The following is a 14,015-nucleotide window of genomic DNA, read 5'->3' as shown; positions in this document are numbered from 1 at the left end:
ATTTTAGCAAAGGGAAACCAAATTACTGACAAACTAGCAGAGTGAGGTAAGAGCTAGAAACCTAAATGATCAATAATTATATGGGAAAACCCCCACAAATATAAATAACAAAAAACGCAGAATGAAGTGGTGATAGTGGACGTTCTTGTCTTGTTTCCAGTTTCAGGGGAAAATTTTCAGTGTTTCATTTCTAGGTATGCTGTTTGCTTTAGAATGTTTGTAAATACCCTTCATAAGTTAACAGAAATTCTTCCCTATTTCTAGTGTACTGAGTTTTTGTTTGTTTTGAATACACTGAAGAAAATGAAAAAAAACCCCACATGTTTATGTAATGTCAGAGGGCCCTGTCCATCTCCATTAACAACTGAATAATGGCATCCAAATGGGCTTTAGATGCATAAAAGAGATTAGACTTATGGAAGGAACAGCTGAAGTGGGGAACCAAGTTAAATCTCCATCTTCTGTTGCTGGGGAGCAGAGAGGGCAGTGTTCAGGCACAGGTCAGTTTCTCAGGTAGTTCGTCTTGAATAGGGCCAATCCTATTCAATGACGGGCAGCCACAGAACATGACCTCACAGGGTCACTTCTAGTCCTGCGATTCCAAGACTCTTTGCTGTTAAAATATTAATTATATTCACATCCACATTCACACACGTTCCTCTCCACAGTTTCTTTGGCTAAATAATGATTTGCCTAGTTAATATTACAATGAGTTTTCATTCCCTGGATCACCTGAGAGACGCTAGAACCTCAAATCAACATCAAATACCAGGGACCCAGCCTTGAGAGAGCTGCCAGTCTGATGGAAGAGGCAGAACTTTAGACATAGTAAAGGAAGAAGGGGTAGTGGGACAGGACCCTGGACACTAGTGCAAAGGGATAAGGAATTTTATCAAGGGTAGGAAGGTTTTATTTTGGGGAGAGAAGGGATATGCCAGTCTCAGGTTCCCACGTGGCTAGCATCTCCTTCTCTCTTGCTTACTCCAGCTGAACCACAATCTATACGAGGTGATGAGCAAACTGGAGAAGCAACATTCCGACAAAGTCTTTGTGGTGAAGGGACTCTCAAGGTGAGCCACTTCTGACACTCATTTCTGCTTGGTTTGTCCTGTGTGTGAACACATTCAACACTCTCACCTCCAATCCCAAATCCTGACCTTTCCTTTCTGTTCATGTACATAATATTGTTTTTTGTTGGTGCTACACCCCTATATAAAGTATTTTTACAAAATATTTTAGTGGTAACTAAATGTATAAAGAATAATGCAACAAAGAGTCATATACCCACCACCAAATTTAAGAAATCAACTATTGGGACTTCCCTGGCGGTCCAGTGGTTAAGACTCTGCACTCCCAATGCAGGGGGCACGGGTTCGATCCCTGGTCGGGGAACTAAGATCCTGTATGCCATGTGGTACAGCCAAAAAAAAGAAAAGAAATCAACTATTATATATATATAATTAAATCTCCCAGTGTCCCTTCCCCACTCACTTTCTCTTCCTGTCCCCCACCAAGTGTAACCACTATTTTAAATTTAGTATTTATCATTACCATGCATGTCTTTTTACTTTTATTATATACATATATATGCACACATAGAAAATATTATTTTGCATGGTTTAAAAATTTATTTAAATAGAATTATACTGTATGTGTTCTTTTGCAACTACTTTTGTTTTCTTAGTATTGTTTGTGAGATAACTTATCCTTGTTGCTACATGTTGCCAGCTCTGATCTTTCCTTTTCTTAATTGTTATGGATGCTGTTGTATGGCTAGTTCACAGTTTATTTCTCTGAACTGCTAGTGGACATTTGGGTTGTCTTATAGTTTTATGCTGTTACAAATAATGCAGTGAACGCGTTTCACATTTCTCCTTGTGAATATTATCAAGAGTTTCTTTAGGATGCATACTGGGAGTCGAATTGCTGAGTCATAGGGTCTGTGCATTTGGGTTTCTTCAGCCTTACTAGATATTACCATTGCCAGATTGCTCTCCACAGTGATTGTTCCAATTTACAACTCACCGGAAGTGAATAAAAGCCCTCATTGCTCCATATTCTTGCTACATGCGACATTGTCAGACTTCTTAATTTTTCTAAGGTAATGGGTATGAAATGGAATTTTTGCAGTTTTAATTACGTCTCCACAATGGCTGGTTAGCTTGAACATCTTTTCGTGTTAGTGGCCTTTTAAGGTTCCTTTTGTGTGACTTTCATGTTTATCCTTCACATTTTTCATTTGGATTGTTTACCCTTTTTAAAAAACTGATTTACGTGAGATGGGGTTTTTTGTATATTCTGAATATTAATCCTTTAATGGTATATCCTGCAAATATCTTTTCTTTCTTCTTTTTTTTTTTTAAAATATTTATTTATTTCAGCTGCTCCGGGTCTTAGTTGCGGCATGTGGGATCTTCATTGCAGCATGAGGGCTTTTAGTTGCGGCATGCGGGCTCTTAGTTGCTGCATGTGGACTTCTTAGTTGTGGCATGCATGTGGGATCTAATTCCCCAACCAGGGATCGAACCCGGGTCCCCTGCACTGGGAGCGTGGAGTCCTACCCACTGGACCACCAGGGAAATCCCGCAAATATCTTTTCTTAACCTGTTATGGCTTGCTTTTCTGTGTGTGTGTATGTGGTGTGTCTGTTGCCTTCATGCATTCTTTATACTGGTAAATGTAAGCAATTCACTGGTCCCTCAGAATGTGATCATTTTCTTATTCTGATGCCTTTGTTTAAGAAGTTTTATTAAGTTCCTTCTATACACAAGGTTTTATGCTGAGAGTTAGGCATCTAAGGACATAGGTGACTTGTCTTTCTCCTGAAGTGATTTACAAAAGTTGGAAGGGGGACTTCCCTGGTGGTGCAGTGGTTAAGAATCCGCCTGCCAATGCAGGGGACACGGGTTCGATCCCAGGTCCAGGAACTTCCCACGTGCCATGGAGCAACTAAGCCTGCGAGCCACAACTACTGAAGCCCACGTGCTGCAACTACTGAAGCCCGTGCGCCTAGAGCCCGTGCTCTGCAGCAAGAGAAGCCACCGCATTGAGAAGCCCGTGCACTGCAATGAAGAGTGGCCCCCACTTGCCGCAGCTAAAGAAAGCCTGTGCTCAGCAACAAAGACCCAACGCAGCCAAAAATAAATAAATAAAATTTAAAAAAAAAGTTGGAAGGACATAAAATGTGCCTAAGGAAACAAAGAACAATATAAGATTGCACATACTAAGGGCCTGAGGAAACCAGTAGGAATTCAAAGAGTTAAGTAATTGCAGTGTGCAGATAGATGGTCAGGGAAGGCTTTGAGGAGGTGGTGAAACTGAGCTTGAGATTTGCAGGAAGAATGGGAGTCTCAGTTTGTTGTTTCTATTCCTCATTTAGCAGTTAGTTACAGACTGTTAAAAAGAATCACTAACAGGCCAATATAGACTTCCCTTTTACTCCCAAAACTCTTTTTCTCCTCTTCCCTGCATTGAAAACCAGAGTTCTCTCTAAGTGTCCATTCATCTGAAACTTACCATCATTTACACCAAGATGTCCCAGAACCTTTTAGGGAAATCTGGTCTTTTCTTGCTACATCCTGGGCCTTCTAAACCTGCTGACCCATAGAATGCTAGTGCTAGAAAGAACCTTATAGCACTTAGCTTAGCTTATGTCAGAAACTCCCACAGGGCTGGGACTAAGTTTTTCTCTTTCTCTTCCTGTCACCGTCTCCCATTCTTGAACCCAGGACACAGCACATAGTTGGTATATGTCAAGTAAATATTTGTGAGTTGCTTAATCAGTTAGTGGATGGTACATGGGAGGCCCTTAAGGAGATGAGCAGGAGTCAAGCTCATGTTGCTGTAGGAGCACTCAGCACAGTATCCAGCATACTCGATAAATGTTATAGTCAGTTTTCATTGTTCGTGGTAGTTTTTTTTTTTTTTTTTTTTTTTTTGCGGTACGCGGGCCTCTCACTGTTGTGGCCTCTCCCGTTGCGGAGCACAGGCTCGGGACGCGCAGGCTCAGCGGCCATGGCTCACGGGCCCAGCCGCTCCGCGGCATGTGGGATCTTCCCAGACCGGGGCACGAACCCCGTGTCCCCTGCATCAGCAGGCAGACTCTCAACCACTGCACCACCAGGGAAGCCACGTTCATGGTAGTTTTGTTCTAAGTCACCATGAGCACTGATTTAGTGAATACTGAACCATTGCTCCTAGGGGAAACACAGGGTTAGTTTCCTGTGAGCCCCTGGTCCTAACATTGTCATCAGTCGATCAATACATAACCTTTCTTGTGTGTGTTTTTGTTTAAATACACCTCATTTAGTACATATTGTTGATTCATTCCTGTTGAACTCACAGCCACCAGCACTATGCCTGAATGACGCTTATCTAACATGTATTTTCTCTGTAAGGCACATCACAGACTTTCTCCTCTCAAACAGCACTTTAGCACTATACTTGGAGGCCATTTTAAGCAGCAAAATCACCAACAAAAAGCACAACAAAAAACCTGGCAAACAGGACATATTTACAGTAAGAGAGCTAAAACAGGAAGGCAGAGGCTCGCCTTGTTAGACCTCAGCTGGGAAAGTACTGGTCAGGCACTCATTCTTCACAGCTGGCACATGTCTGTGAATGACCGCAAAAGAACCATGAGTGTTGATTTTGAGGTTATAAATAAATTTCAGGGGGTAAGTGCATTTGCAAATACAGAATCCATGAGGATCAACGGTATATCACTTGTGAATCTTTTCCCCAAAATACTTTGTTAATATATTGCTGAGTTTTTTTCCAGTTTCTTTTTCTTTATATATTTTTAGATAATCAAGATCATGATATGGATAAAATTTTATAGCCTTTTTCCAATTCACTTTGTAATATAAGCATTACTACAAATTATACAGACTTTCCAATACCATTTTAAATTGCTTTATTCTGTTTTATTATTATGTGAATGTATCATTATTTATTTGGGGATTTAGGTTACTTCCAGTTTTTAGCTCTTCTGAATCTAAATGCCCTTCCTTTTTTAGCAGCAGCAGACGCTCTCTAGTCATCTCTCCCCCAGTTCGAACATCTACAGTCTCCAGCCCTCTGACCTCACCTACCAGTCCCTCTGCGCTTTCCTTGAAGAGTGAGAAGGACTCCACCTCAGCAAGTGAGGAAGAGCTGGCATCTGATCCAGCCCAGGGAGAAGACAACTCCGAGATTAAAAAAGAGCCCTTAACAGACAAGGAAATAGAGGAGGAGGCTGAAGCAAGCTCCTCTAAGGAGGAAGAGCCTCTGCTAGCTTTCAACGGCCCCTCCCAGCCCCAGCCCTCACCCACCGCTGAGGGTGGAGAGTCCCAGGAGGAAATTCTCCCTTGCTCCCCAGCTCCATCACCAGGCAGAGCTCTGATCCCTTCAGAGCAGGCCGCACCTTTCCCAGAAGTAGTCCTCCGAACCCGCACCTCAAGCGAAGGATCTGAACAGCCAAAGAGAGCCTCTGTGCAGAGGGCCTCAGCACCGCCCGGTAGGCCTCCTCCACCCACAGCCACTCCCAGCCCCAGGTCCTCCTTAGGGAACATGCCCTCCAGCCCTCCAGCCTCTGAACCGAGTTCACCCACCAGCCCTAGGGCCTCCTTGGGGGCTGAGACTCCAAGTCCTAGGGCCTCCTTCGAGGCCTCTCCTGATCCACAGCCACCAGAGAAGCCGGCAAGAACTCCTGAGGTCGGAGAGAAGGAAAACACCGATAATCTGAACCCAGAAGAGCTTCGTACTGCCCCAGCCTTGATGATCTGTCAGGTGAGAATGGATCTGGCTGAGTCTTTATTCCCTTTTATAACCTCCATGTGGATTATTTTTACTATGGTCAGGTTGCCCCACAGTAGATAAGACTTTATGTCATTATATTACAGTTTCAAGGATACTCTTGGACACCTTTTTTGGTTCTGGGGATTGCACATCTTCATAGCAACTAATTTAGCGACCTGTACTCCCAGGGTAATTGACTGCTGCAAAGGGCTTATCTCTAATATAAGAAGATTTTTACTAATTTATTTCTTTTGCTCCAATTTCTGGGAGTTCCCAACTGGATCCTGATCTTTCCTTTTTTAATGTGGGAGAGGGAGGAAGGTCTCACTTCACTTTGTCATACTTGTGATTATGGTGAATAGACCCCAAGCAAAATGGCATCAGCAAATTTCCAAGGTATATCTTGTTTGATGAGAGAAGCCTAGAAGAAGGAACTCACAAAGGGAAGGTAAAGCAAAAGGGATGGTCTTTTGAAAGGTGAAAATATGGATGAGAAAAGGATTCTGTTAAAATAGAGACACAGACCCTCTGGAGAGCAACCAATTCCGTGAAGGATCTGGAAATCAAGTCATATTCTATTCAGATTACATGGAAGTCTGTCATATAGAGGAGAGATCTGACTTGTTCTGTAAGACTCCTGAGGACAGAAAAAGGCCCTGCGTGTAAAGTGTTTTTGTTTTTTTAAGTACATTTTGGATCAATATAAGAGGAACTTTCAGCAATTAGCTCGAAGAAGTGGTATGGGAAAACATTTTTTTTAATACAGAGGAAAGGGGGCACAAGGGGCATCCAAAAACCAAAATGGGCTGGGCCACCTTGAAAACTAGTTCCCCTTCCTTGATGTTAAAAGCTAAGGCTATATGGTTCCCTGTCAGGTGCATTATAGAGAGGATTATGGGGCAGCATCTGACTAGGTGGCACCCAGATTCATTCATTCATTCCACAATCACTCATTAAACCCCTACTATGTGCCAGGCACTTTTCTAGGAAGTGGGGTATTACAGTGAACAAAACACAAAATTCTCTGCCTTCCAGCTGCTTACATTCTAGTGGAGGGGGAGATAGACAAGAAACAGAATAAGTAAGTAAAATTACAGTTTAGTGGTGATATGAGTTAGGGAGAAAAATTAAGCAGGGCGAGGCATAGGGAGTGGGGGCTGAATTGCAGCTTTAAACAGAGCGGTCAGAGAAGGTGACATCTGGGCAATGAAGGAGGCCAGGGCATGAACCATGTGGATATCTGGGAGTGTGAGATGTCTGGTTACCCCTCAGATCATACCACCCTACTACTGAATATGCCTACCTGAAGGTTGACCAGGCTGTCTCGGGAGCCTCCTGCTGTCTGAGAGGAATTAACATGGACAGAGGGAACAAGGGTGTGATGTCTTGCAAGGCAAGGAAGGTAGAAGACAAGAGGACAATAGACTTATCTCAGTTGACTCCCCTGAGATACTAAAATCTGAGTCATCAACAGTATTATGCCCCCAGTCTTGATTCACGTGAGGTACTGAAGGTCCTAACAGAGCATAATATAAAACCTTCCCTTGTCTGGTTTCCGGTCTGAGGTAGCTACACTGAGTGAGAGATATGCAGGGCATGTGGGTAGTGAATAAGCCCAAGATAAATGTGGGACTTTGCGTAGATGAAGAGTATAGCCACTTCTCCACTGAAAAGAGCAACTCAACTCTATGGAAAATCCAAAATTAATTTAAATTTGACTGTAATATGTTATATGATTTTAGTATAGAGACAACAATCGAATGACATGTTAGGCTCAGGTGAAAAATAAAACAAGTTTGCATTCTTGGAGTAATTTTACTGAAGGGATTATGGGAACCAAGATGCTGTCTATTTGGAGGAACAGGCTAGTAACACTGTCCTCCTTGGAAATGAGGTACAGGACACAACTTCCTTCCCCTGAGGTTACCTCCTTATTTTTTTATTATTTTTTTTGCGTTACGTGGTCGTCTCACTGTTGTGGCCTCTCCCGTTGCGGAGCACAGGCTCCGGACGCGCAGGCTCAGCGGCCATGGCTCACGGGCCCAGCCGCTCCACGGCATGTGGGATCCTCCCGGACCAGGGCACGAACCCGTGTCCCCTGCATCGGCAGGCGGACTCTCAACCACTGCGCCACCAGGGAAGCCCTACCTCCTTATATTTGAGATTTACTCGCAGCCTCTCCTGTGGGATTGCGTTGGTCACTGGCTAAGGAGACATCTTTTTCCTATGGAATTAAGCAATAGAGCATCTTAGATCCTAGTGTATCAGTATTATCAATCCTCTGAAGCCTGTTTCCTATAAGATTTGTTCATCTCCCTCACAGATGCATCATAAATCATATTTTCTGTCAAGCAGAATTATGGACATACCACATATAAAAACGGGTAAATAAAAAGATAACTGTGACAAAAAATAAAAAAAAATGTTGGGGCTTCCCTGGTGGCGCAGTGGTTGAGAGTCTGCCTGCCGATGCAGGGGACACGGGTTCGTGCCCCGGTCTGGGAAGATCCCACATGCCGCGGAGCAGCTGGGCCCGTGAGCCATGGCCGCTGAGCCTGTGCATCCGGAGCCTGTGCTCCGCAATGGGAGAGGCCACAACAGTGAGAGGCCCGCGTACGGCAAAAAAAAAAGATAACTGTGAAAAAATCTGTTCTTGCTCAGCATTTGACTCACCTGAGAGAAAATGAAGATTTTGATAACCTTCTTGGAGGTATTAATAGTATTACCTTTGAGGTAGTTCATGGCCTAGAATCAGCAGAGGGAGTACGAAGAAGGAAATTTTCCTGAAAGGAGAAATCACAGAATTTCAAGTGGCTGTCATACTGTTAGAAATCGGTTCTACTTTAAAAGGGTGAATTTTATAGTGTGTTAAATAAATGTCTTTTTTAAAAAGTTCATTCTAAACCTTAGAGTGCCAAGGTCTTCCCCTGGCTTAGTAGTTACTAAACACGGCTTTTTCCACACCTTGGGCTCCCATCTCAGAACCTAGACCTTTTCCCAAGGAAACCATCCTCCCACTTGCCTCTCCTAACTGCTCTGGGTTAGGATCATCTGAGTGTGAGAACTGCCATGTATTATTGAGGAGGATTAGCCTAAAAGTGATAGGTCGTGGTTTTAAGACCTATATTTATACACTTACAGAGTCTCACCTAGCTATATGTATAGATGCCATGTCACACAAATCATGGAAACAACTCTGGAATCTGAAGACCTGGCTTCCTGTCCCAGCAAGTCATTTCACCCTTCAAATCTTGGTTTACTGATATGAGGGAGGATGGCAGTAAAGCCTTCCCTGTTACTTTCAGGCTGTAGTGAAACAACATTGTATGATTGCCTTTAGTATTATCTATGACCCTTATGAAGTGTAAGGCACAAAAGACCCTTCTAAGCTGAGAGGCTGGGAGGTTGAGACACGTCTCACTGGCAGAACTCTTCTTTTTGTAGAACCAAGGTCTTCAGCTTCATGTCTCTGCGGTTCCAGAAGAGAGCAGCGTCATAGCACCCGAGCCTCAAGAAGAGGTAAGGAGCCCAGATATGCAGACAACAGGAGGGGTGGTGAGACTGGGATTGCGGATGGACAGATGCTTGGCTACAGGCTGGCATCCTCGCTGTGGGCTGTGAGGGGAACCCAGCAGTGAACAGTATCCTTAGGGAAAAGTCAAGCAGGTGGGAGCCAGAAGAACCAAGAGTGACCGCACTTTGTGGCTCCTTTGTGCCCATTTCCCAACTGGCTTTGAACCTCCTGACCTCTTCCCATAGCCCTATCTCCTAAGAATTTATTTAGTTATACCTGAATTTACTTCAAAAAGGAGTTAAGAGCTACAAAAGGCATACAAAAAGTAAATACATACAGGCACCCACATGAAATGTAGTAAAGTAACTCAGAAGTGTATTAGTGAGAGTGACTAATAAATGACTAAATAAAATGGAGCCATGACCTAGGCAAGTACAAATGTGCATTCTATAAAATAGACTTCCTAAGGATGGACCACAAAATTGGCTCCAGACTAACATCCAAGAAGAAGAGGAAAAACCTGATCAGTTCACACAATTTATGATGCCCATTCCTTAGGAGAACAACAACTGCTACTAAGATGAAAAGGAAATCTCTTCTGCGAATCCTCATAAAGAGATGGTGAATGACAGAATGAACAGTATCTGCAACAAGTCTTTACAATAATCCTAACAACCAGTTTCACATTGCCCCCACCTCCATACAGGCCAGTGCATGACATGAAATATAATTCAGGACAAGAAAATGGAGTTTTCACACACACACCCCCCTTATTAATTGGTTAGTGGGAGGGTAGGTCAGCATCTAATGCAATCATGTTTCCTTTCTAGGTGTCTACCATTCAAAATGCACAACTCTGAAGAGGAACTGCCAAGACCTCCCCACACACACCTCCCCAGAAAGGCCCCTCAGCTAGAGGATATAAGTCAGAGGCATTCATTTCTGGTTTCTCAAACTATGAATGTTGGCGGTCTCTAAAGACCTAGCATTAATGGAAGCTGAGGAGCAGACTTAGGGGAGGCAGGGAGGCAGTCTTGGGAGAAGAGACTGTTAGACTTGGAATATTTAACTCAGGTTTTAGCATTGTTAGAATAATAAGACTTTATATACTAATGAAGTGGGGCTAAAATGACTATAAAAAGCAAAAGCATCTGTAGACATAGACATTTGTCCACCCACAGGCATATAACCACACATACTCAGAGAATAGTGAACAGATCTTTTTTTTTTTTTTTTTTTGCGGTACGCGGGCCTCTCACTGTTGTAGCCTCTCCCGTTGCGGAGCACAGGCTCCGGACGCGCAGGCTCAGCGGCCATGGCTCACTGGCCCAGCCGCTCCGCGGCACATGGGATCTTCCCGGACTGGGGCACGAACCCGTGCCCCTGCATCGGCAGGCGGACTCTCAACCACTGCGCCATCAGGGAAGCCCGTGAACAGATCTTTGATTTACCACTCATTTTGCAAGACTTAAAACCAAAAGAACATATTTTCAGATTGTTAAATAAAGTATTATTCTGATGATGTATGGATTTTTTGTTTGACACAGGAAGTTGTTCCAGCCCAGCAAACTATTCTTCACTTAGGCAAGGTTACTGACTCTACCCCAGGTTCAGAAAGCTTTAGTCACATCCCTGACCCCCAGCTCACCCTGCCTCCTGGCTAGAACTCTTTGATGATGCCAGGGGCCACAGGCTCCTCTCCTCAATCTAGATGCTTTATTGCCTGACCCCGCCCCCGCCCTTTGGTTAATAAGCAAATATTCTTGGAAAGGGTTTATATTTTAGAGCTGTATCTAGTGCCTACAGTTTGGTACTCAGTGTAAATAAGGATCTGAGCAGGATGGAAGAAGAAAGAGAACTCCAAGTGAAGGGAAAGGATATATGGTATAGATACAAAGTATAATGGAAATGGTATGGAAGTTCGAGTCAGAAGTCTTGGATTCAAGTCCTATCGTGTGCTTCTGTGAAAAGATTAAAAACTAACTTTGAAGTCCTGCCACCCTGATAAACATGCACACATATGCAAGCACTCACTCATCCATCTTTGCTTTTGTTTCTGGGGGTGATGGATGATGTCACTGTTGATTCAGTCATTCAGCAAGAATGTATTGAGCGCTCTGCCAAGCACTGTACTAGGTACTAGAGAAATAATGATGAGGAGAAAAAGAACGTTATAGAGACAGAATACTGAGCAGGGAGCAGACAGGCTGGATTTAGCAATGAGTGAGAGGAGACGTGATGAAGACTGAAGTTTTAAGGAATTATTCTAGGTTAGGCGAGAGAGACTAGAATTTGGTGCCATTTCCTGAAGTGGTGACTGTAGGAGGAAGTGCATTATATGTGAGTTTTCTCGTTGCAACCACCAAACTGACACAGTTAAGCAGTAAAGGATACGTTCGAAGGATACTACGCAGCTCATAGAACTGAAAACAACCAGGCTGCAGAAAGAACCCTCGGATGTCTGTAGCAGGAACATGTGGACTGCCCCTCCAGGCAGCTGTCATTGGAAGACTCAGCTTCAGCTGCCTCCTGCCACTGTGTCCTTTCCAGATGCAGATTCCCTGGAGAAAGAATCTGACTGGCCCAGTTTGGGGGGAGGCATGTTAGGGTCTACAGTGACAGGAAGACCAGTGGTGGTGGTGGTGATATGGGGTGGGAGTAGGGAGGGGGGATTACGAAGAAGCACAAGGAAGCTTTTGGGGTGATAGAAATGTTCCTAATTTTGATTATGGTGATAGTTTAATGTGTATACCTGTGTCAAAACTGATCAAATTGTACCCTTTATGGGCAGTTTACTGGATGTCCCATACAAACATTGACACGAAGAGCTTGAGAACTTGCATGACTTTTCAGTAGACATGTCCCTTAGGGAGCTGGTAATGCATATTTGTATTTAGGAGTCATTTTTCTAAGATCTAATCCTATTACTCTTCCATTTAAAAACTTTCAAAGGATCTCTACTGCTGTAATGGAGAGGAGGTTGCATATCCCCCTATAAAAGCCCTACTGCCTGTATTTTAATTCCTCTCCTAGAAGGCATCCCACTCCCGTGGCACTCAGTTACTGCTGGCAGTGATACTCAGAGCTAATGGAAGGGTCGGGGATATGCTAGGGATGCAGGCTCCTGGCTGTCCAAGGTCCTCCAGGACCTGCTTAGAGTACCCCTCCCAAGGCAAAACCCAGTTCAGGCCTTTTCTTTACCAGGCTTTCCCTGGCCCTCATCTCCTAGGAAACTGATCCTCTTTGGAGAGTGTATCAGAGAGTACTTCTGGGGACTTATGGTCTGGTGGTGCGGAGATAAGCACTCAAGGTAACTGCTACAAAAGAGGCACAAATGAAGTGGAAAATTTGACTAAACTGTGAGACTGACACTTCATTTGCATATGGCCCTACTGGAGGCTCCAGGAAGATAGGGAAAAGGGCCAGTAAACTGGGCATGAGTAATAATTTTGCTTATCTAGGGTAGATAGTCCCAGCTAGGGACCAGATTGTTTAATTTACAAAATAGTAAAGTTGTGGTTGGTCCAATGGTAGTGCATTAACAGAACTTATTAGACTAGGACTTAGAAGACTGCCATCCTGGCAGCAGTGCAAGACTGGGCTGAAAGATGATAAAATTGGGCAGAGATGAATATCTCTTATCCCCTGCCCTGAGGCCCCTGGAGGTCTGTTAACACAAGGATGGCTGTTCCAGTTTCTGAAGTTTAGCATTTAGTCTTTGGAGAACACTGGTAGCTCACCACCACTTGAGGCTTCATCCATCATCTCCCTGTATGCATCTCAATCTAGAATTAATTGCAGGAACATCACCCAGTCCCTGCCTTCCAGCAATGTGAAGGACAGTACTGACCGACTAGGTAAGATATCCAGAGAGTACTAGGAACAGCGCACATCCAGGATATATGGGACGCTCCAAAGAGCGAGTACATGCTGCTTACAGTTTTGCTTATTTTATGCTAAGTTGGGTGCTGAGCATGTACGTATTGGATCCTGTTTTTCTGCATGTTCACACTTTAAAAATCAGTAGCATGTGCCTACAGGGTTAAAATCATGTACCAGCAAAACTTTTAAGGTTACATTTTAAACAAAAAAGATGCTTGGGAGAGACTATTAGCCGTCAAATTAAATTGTAAAAGTAACACAGCAAATCAGTATTCAGTTGGGCTGGATGGCCTACGAGAGTCTGTGGTTCTTAACAATCTTCAGACATAAAGGAATATGCCACGCGGGAGACTGACCCAGATAACAAGAAAAATCTCAACTTTTCTTGGAATTCATGGGCAGCTTGTCAATAAATGCAAGCAGTGGTCCACCTTTGCAACTTAACCGTTAGGATTTGAATTCCCTTTTCTCTTGGGTATTCTTTTATCTGAGGACTGGCCAGCCTTACCTTTTTATTAACTTACATCCACCTTGCCTACGTGTTACTTTCTTTGCCTTTCTTGGTTGGATTGGTAGTTTTCCCACACGTGGGCTTTCTTCTTCCTCACTGATAACTGCTATGCCTTTAAAAATATATTCAAGTAAATGAATTTAGTTAATTTACTCTGTTTTTTCTGTTATTTTTTTTCCAACCACATAACATCTTTAGGAATGAAAGCAACTATGCTTTCTTTCTTTTCTTTCTTTCCTTCCTTCCTTCCTCCCTTCCTCCCTCCCTCCCTTCTTTTCTAGCTTTCTTTCTTTGCTTTTTTTCTCACCCTGTGCCCCCATTCTCTGAGAC

At 43.6% G+C, this 14,015-nt stretch overlaps 1 protein-coding gene across 2 annotated transcripts in view; it reads left to right on the top strand.

Moving 5' to 3' along the window:
- Window positions 1–10,766, top strand: part of BIN2 (bridging integrator 2) — a 33,669-nt gene extending 22,903 nt beyond the window's left edge. The window contains exons 9-12 of one of the 2 annotated variants that reach the window (XM_060024787.1): window positions 988–1,070; window positions 5,022–5,769; window positions 9,223–9,297; window positions 10,123–10,766. In XM_060024787.1, coding sequence (XP_059880770.1) covers window positions 988–1,070; window positions 5,022–5,769; window positions 9,223–9,297; window positions 10,123–10,152 — 936 coding nt within the window. In that variant the 3' untranslated portion in view covers window positions 10,153–10,766. Of the gene's footprint in view, window positions 1–987; window positions 1,071–5,018; window positions 5,770–9,222; window positions 9,298–10,122 lie in introns of both variants that reach the window. The other variant, XM_060024786.1, reaches the window with a different exon arrangement.
- The last annotated feature ends 3,249 nt before the right edge of the window (window positions 10,767–14,015 follow it).

This window comes from Delphinus delphis, chromosome 11 (genome assembly GCF_949987515.2).
Source record: "Delphinus delphis chromosome 11, mDelDel1.2, whole genome shotgun sequence".
Classification (NCBI taxonomy): Eukaryota; Metazoa; Chordata; class Mammalia; order Artiodactyla; family Delphinidae; genus Delphinus; species Delphinus delphis.
This window is presented reverse-complemented; position numbering and strand designations above follow the sequence as displayed.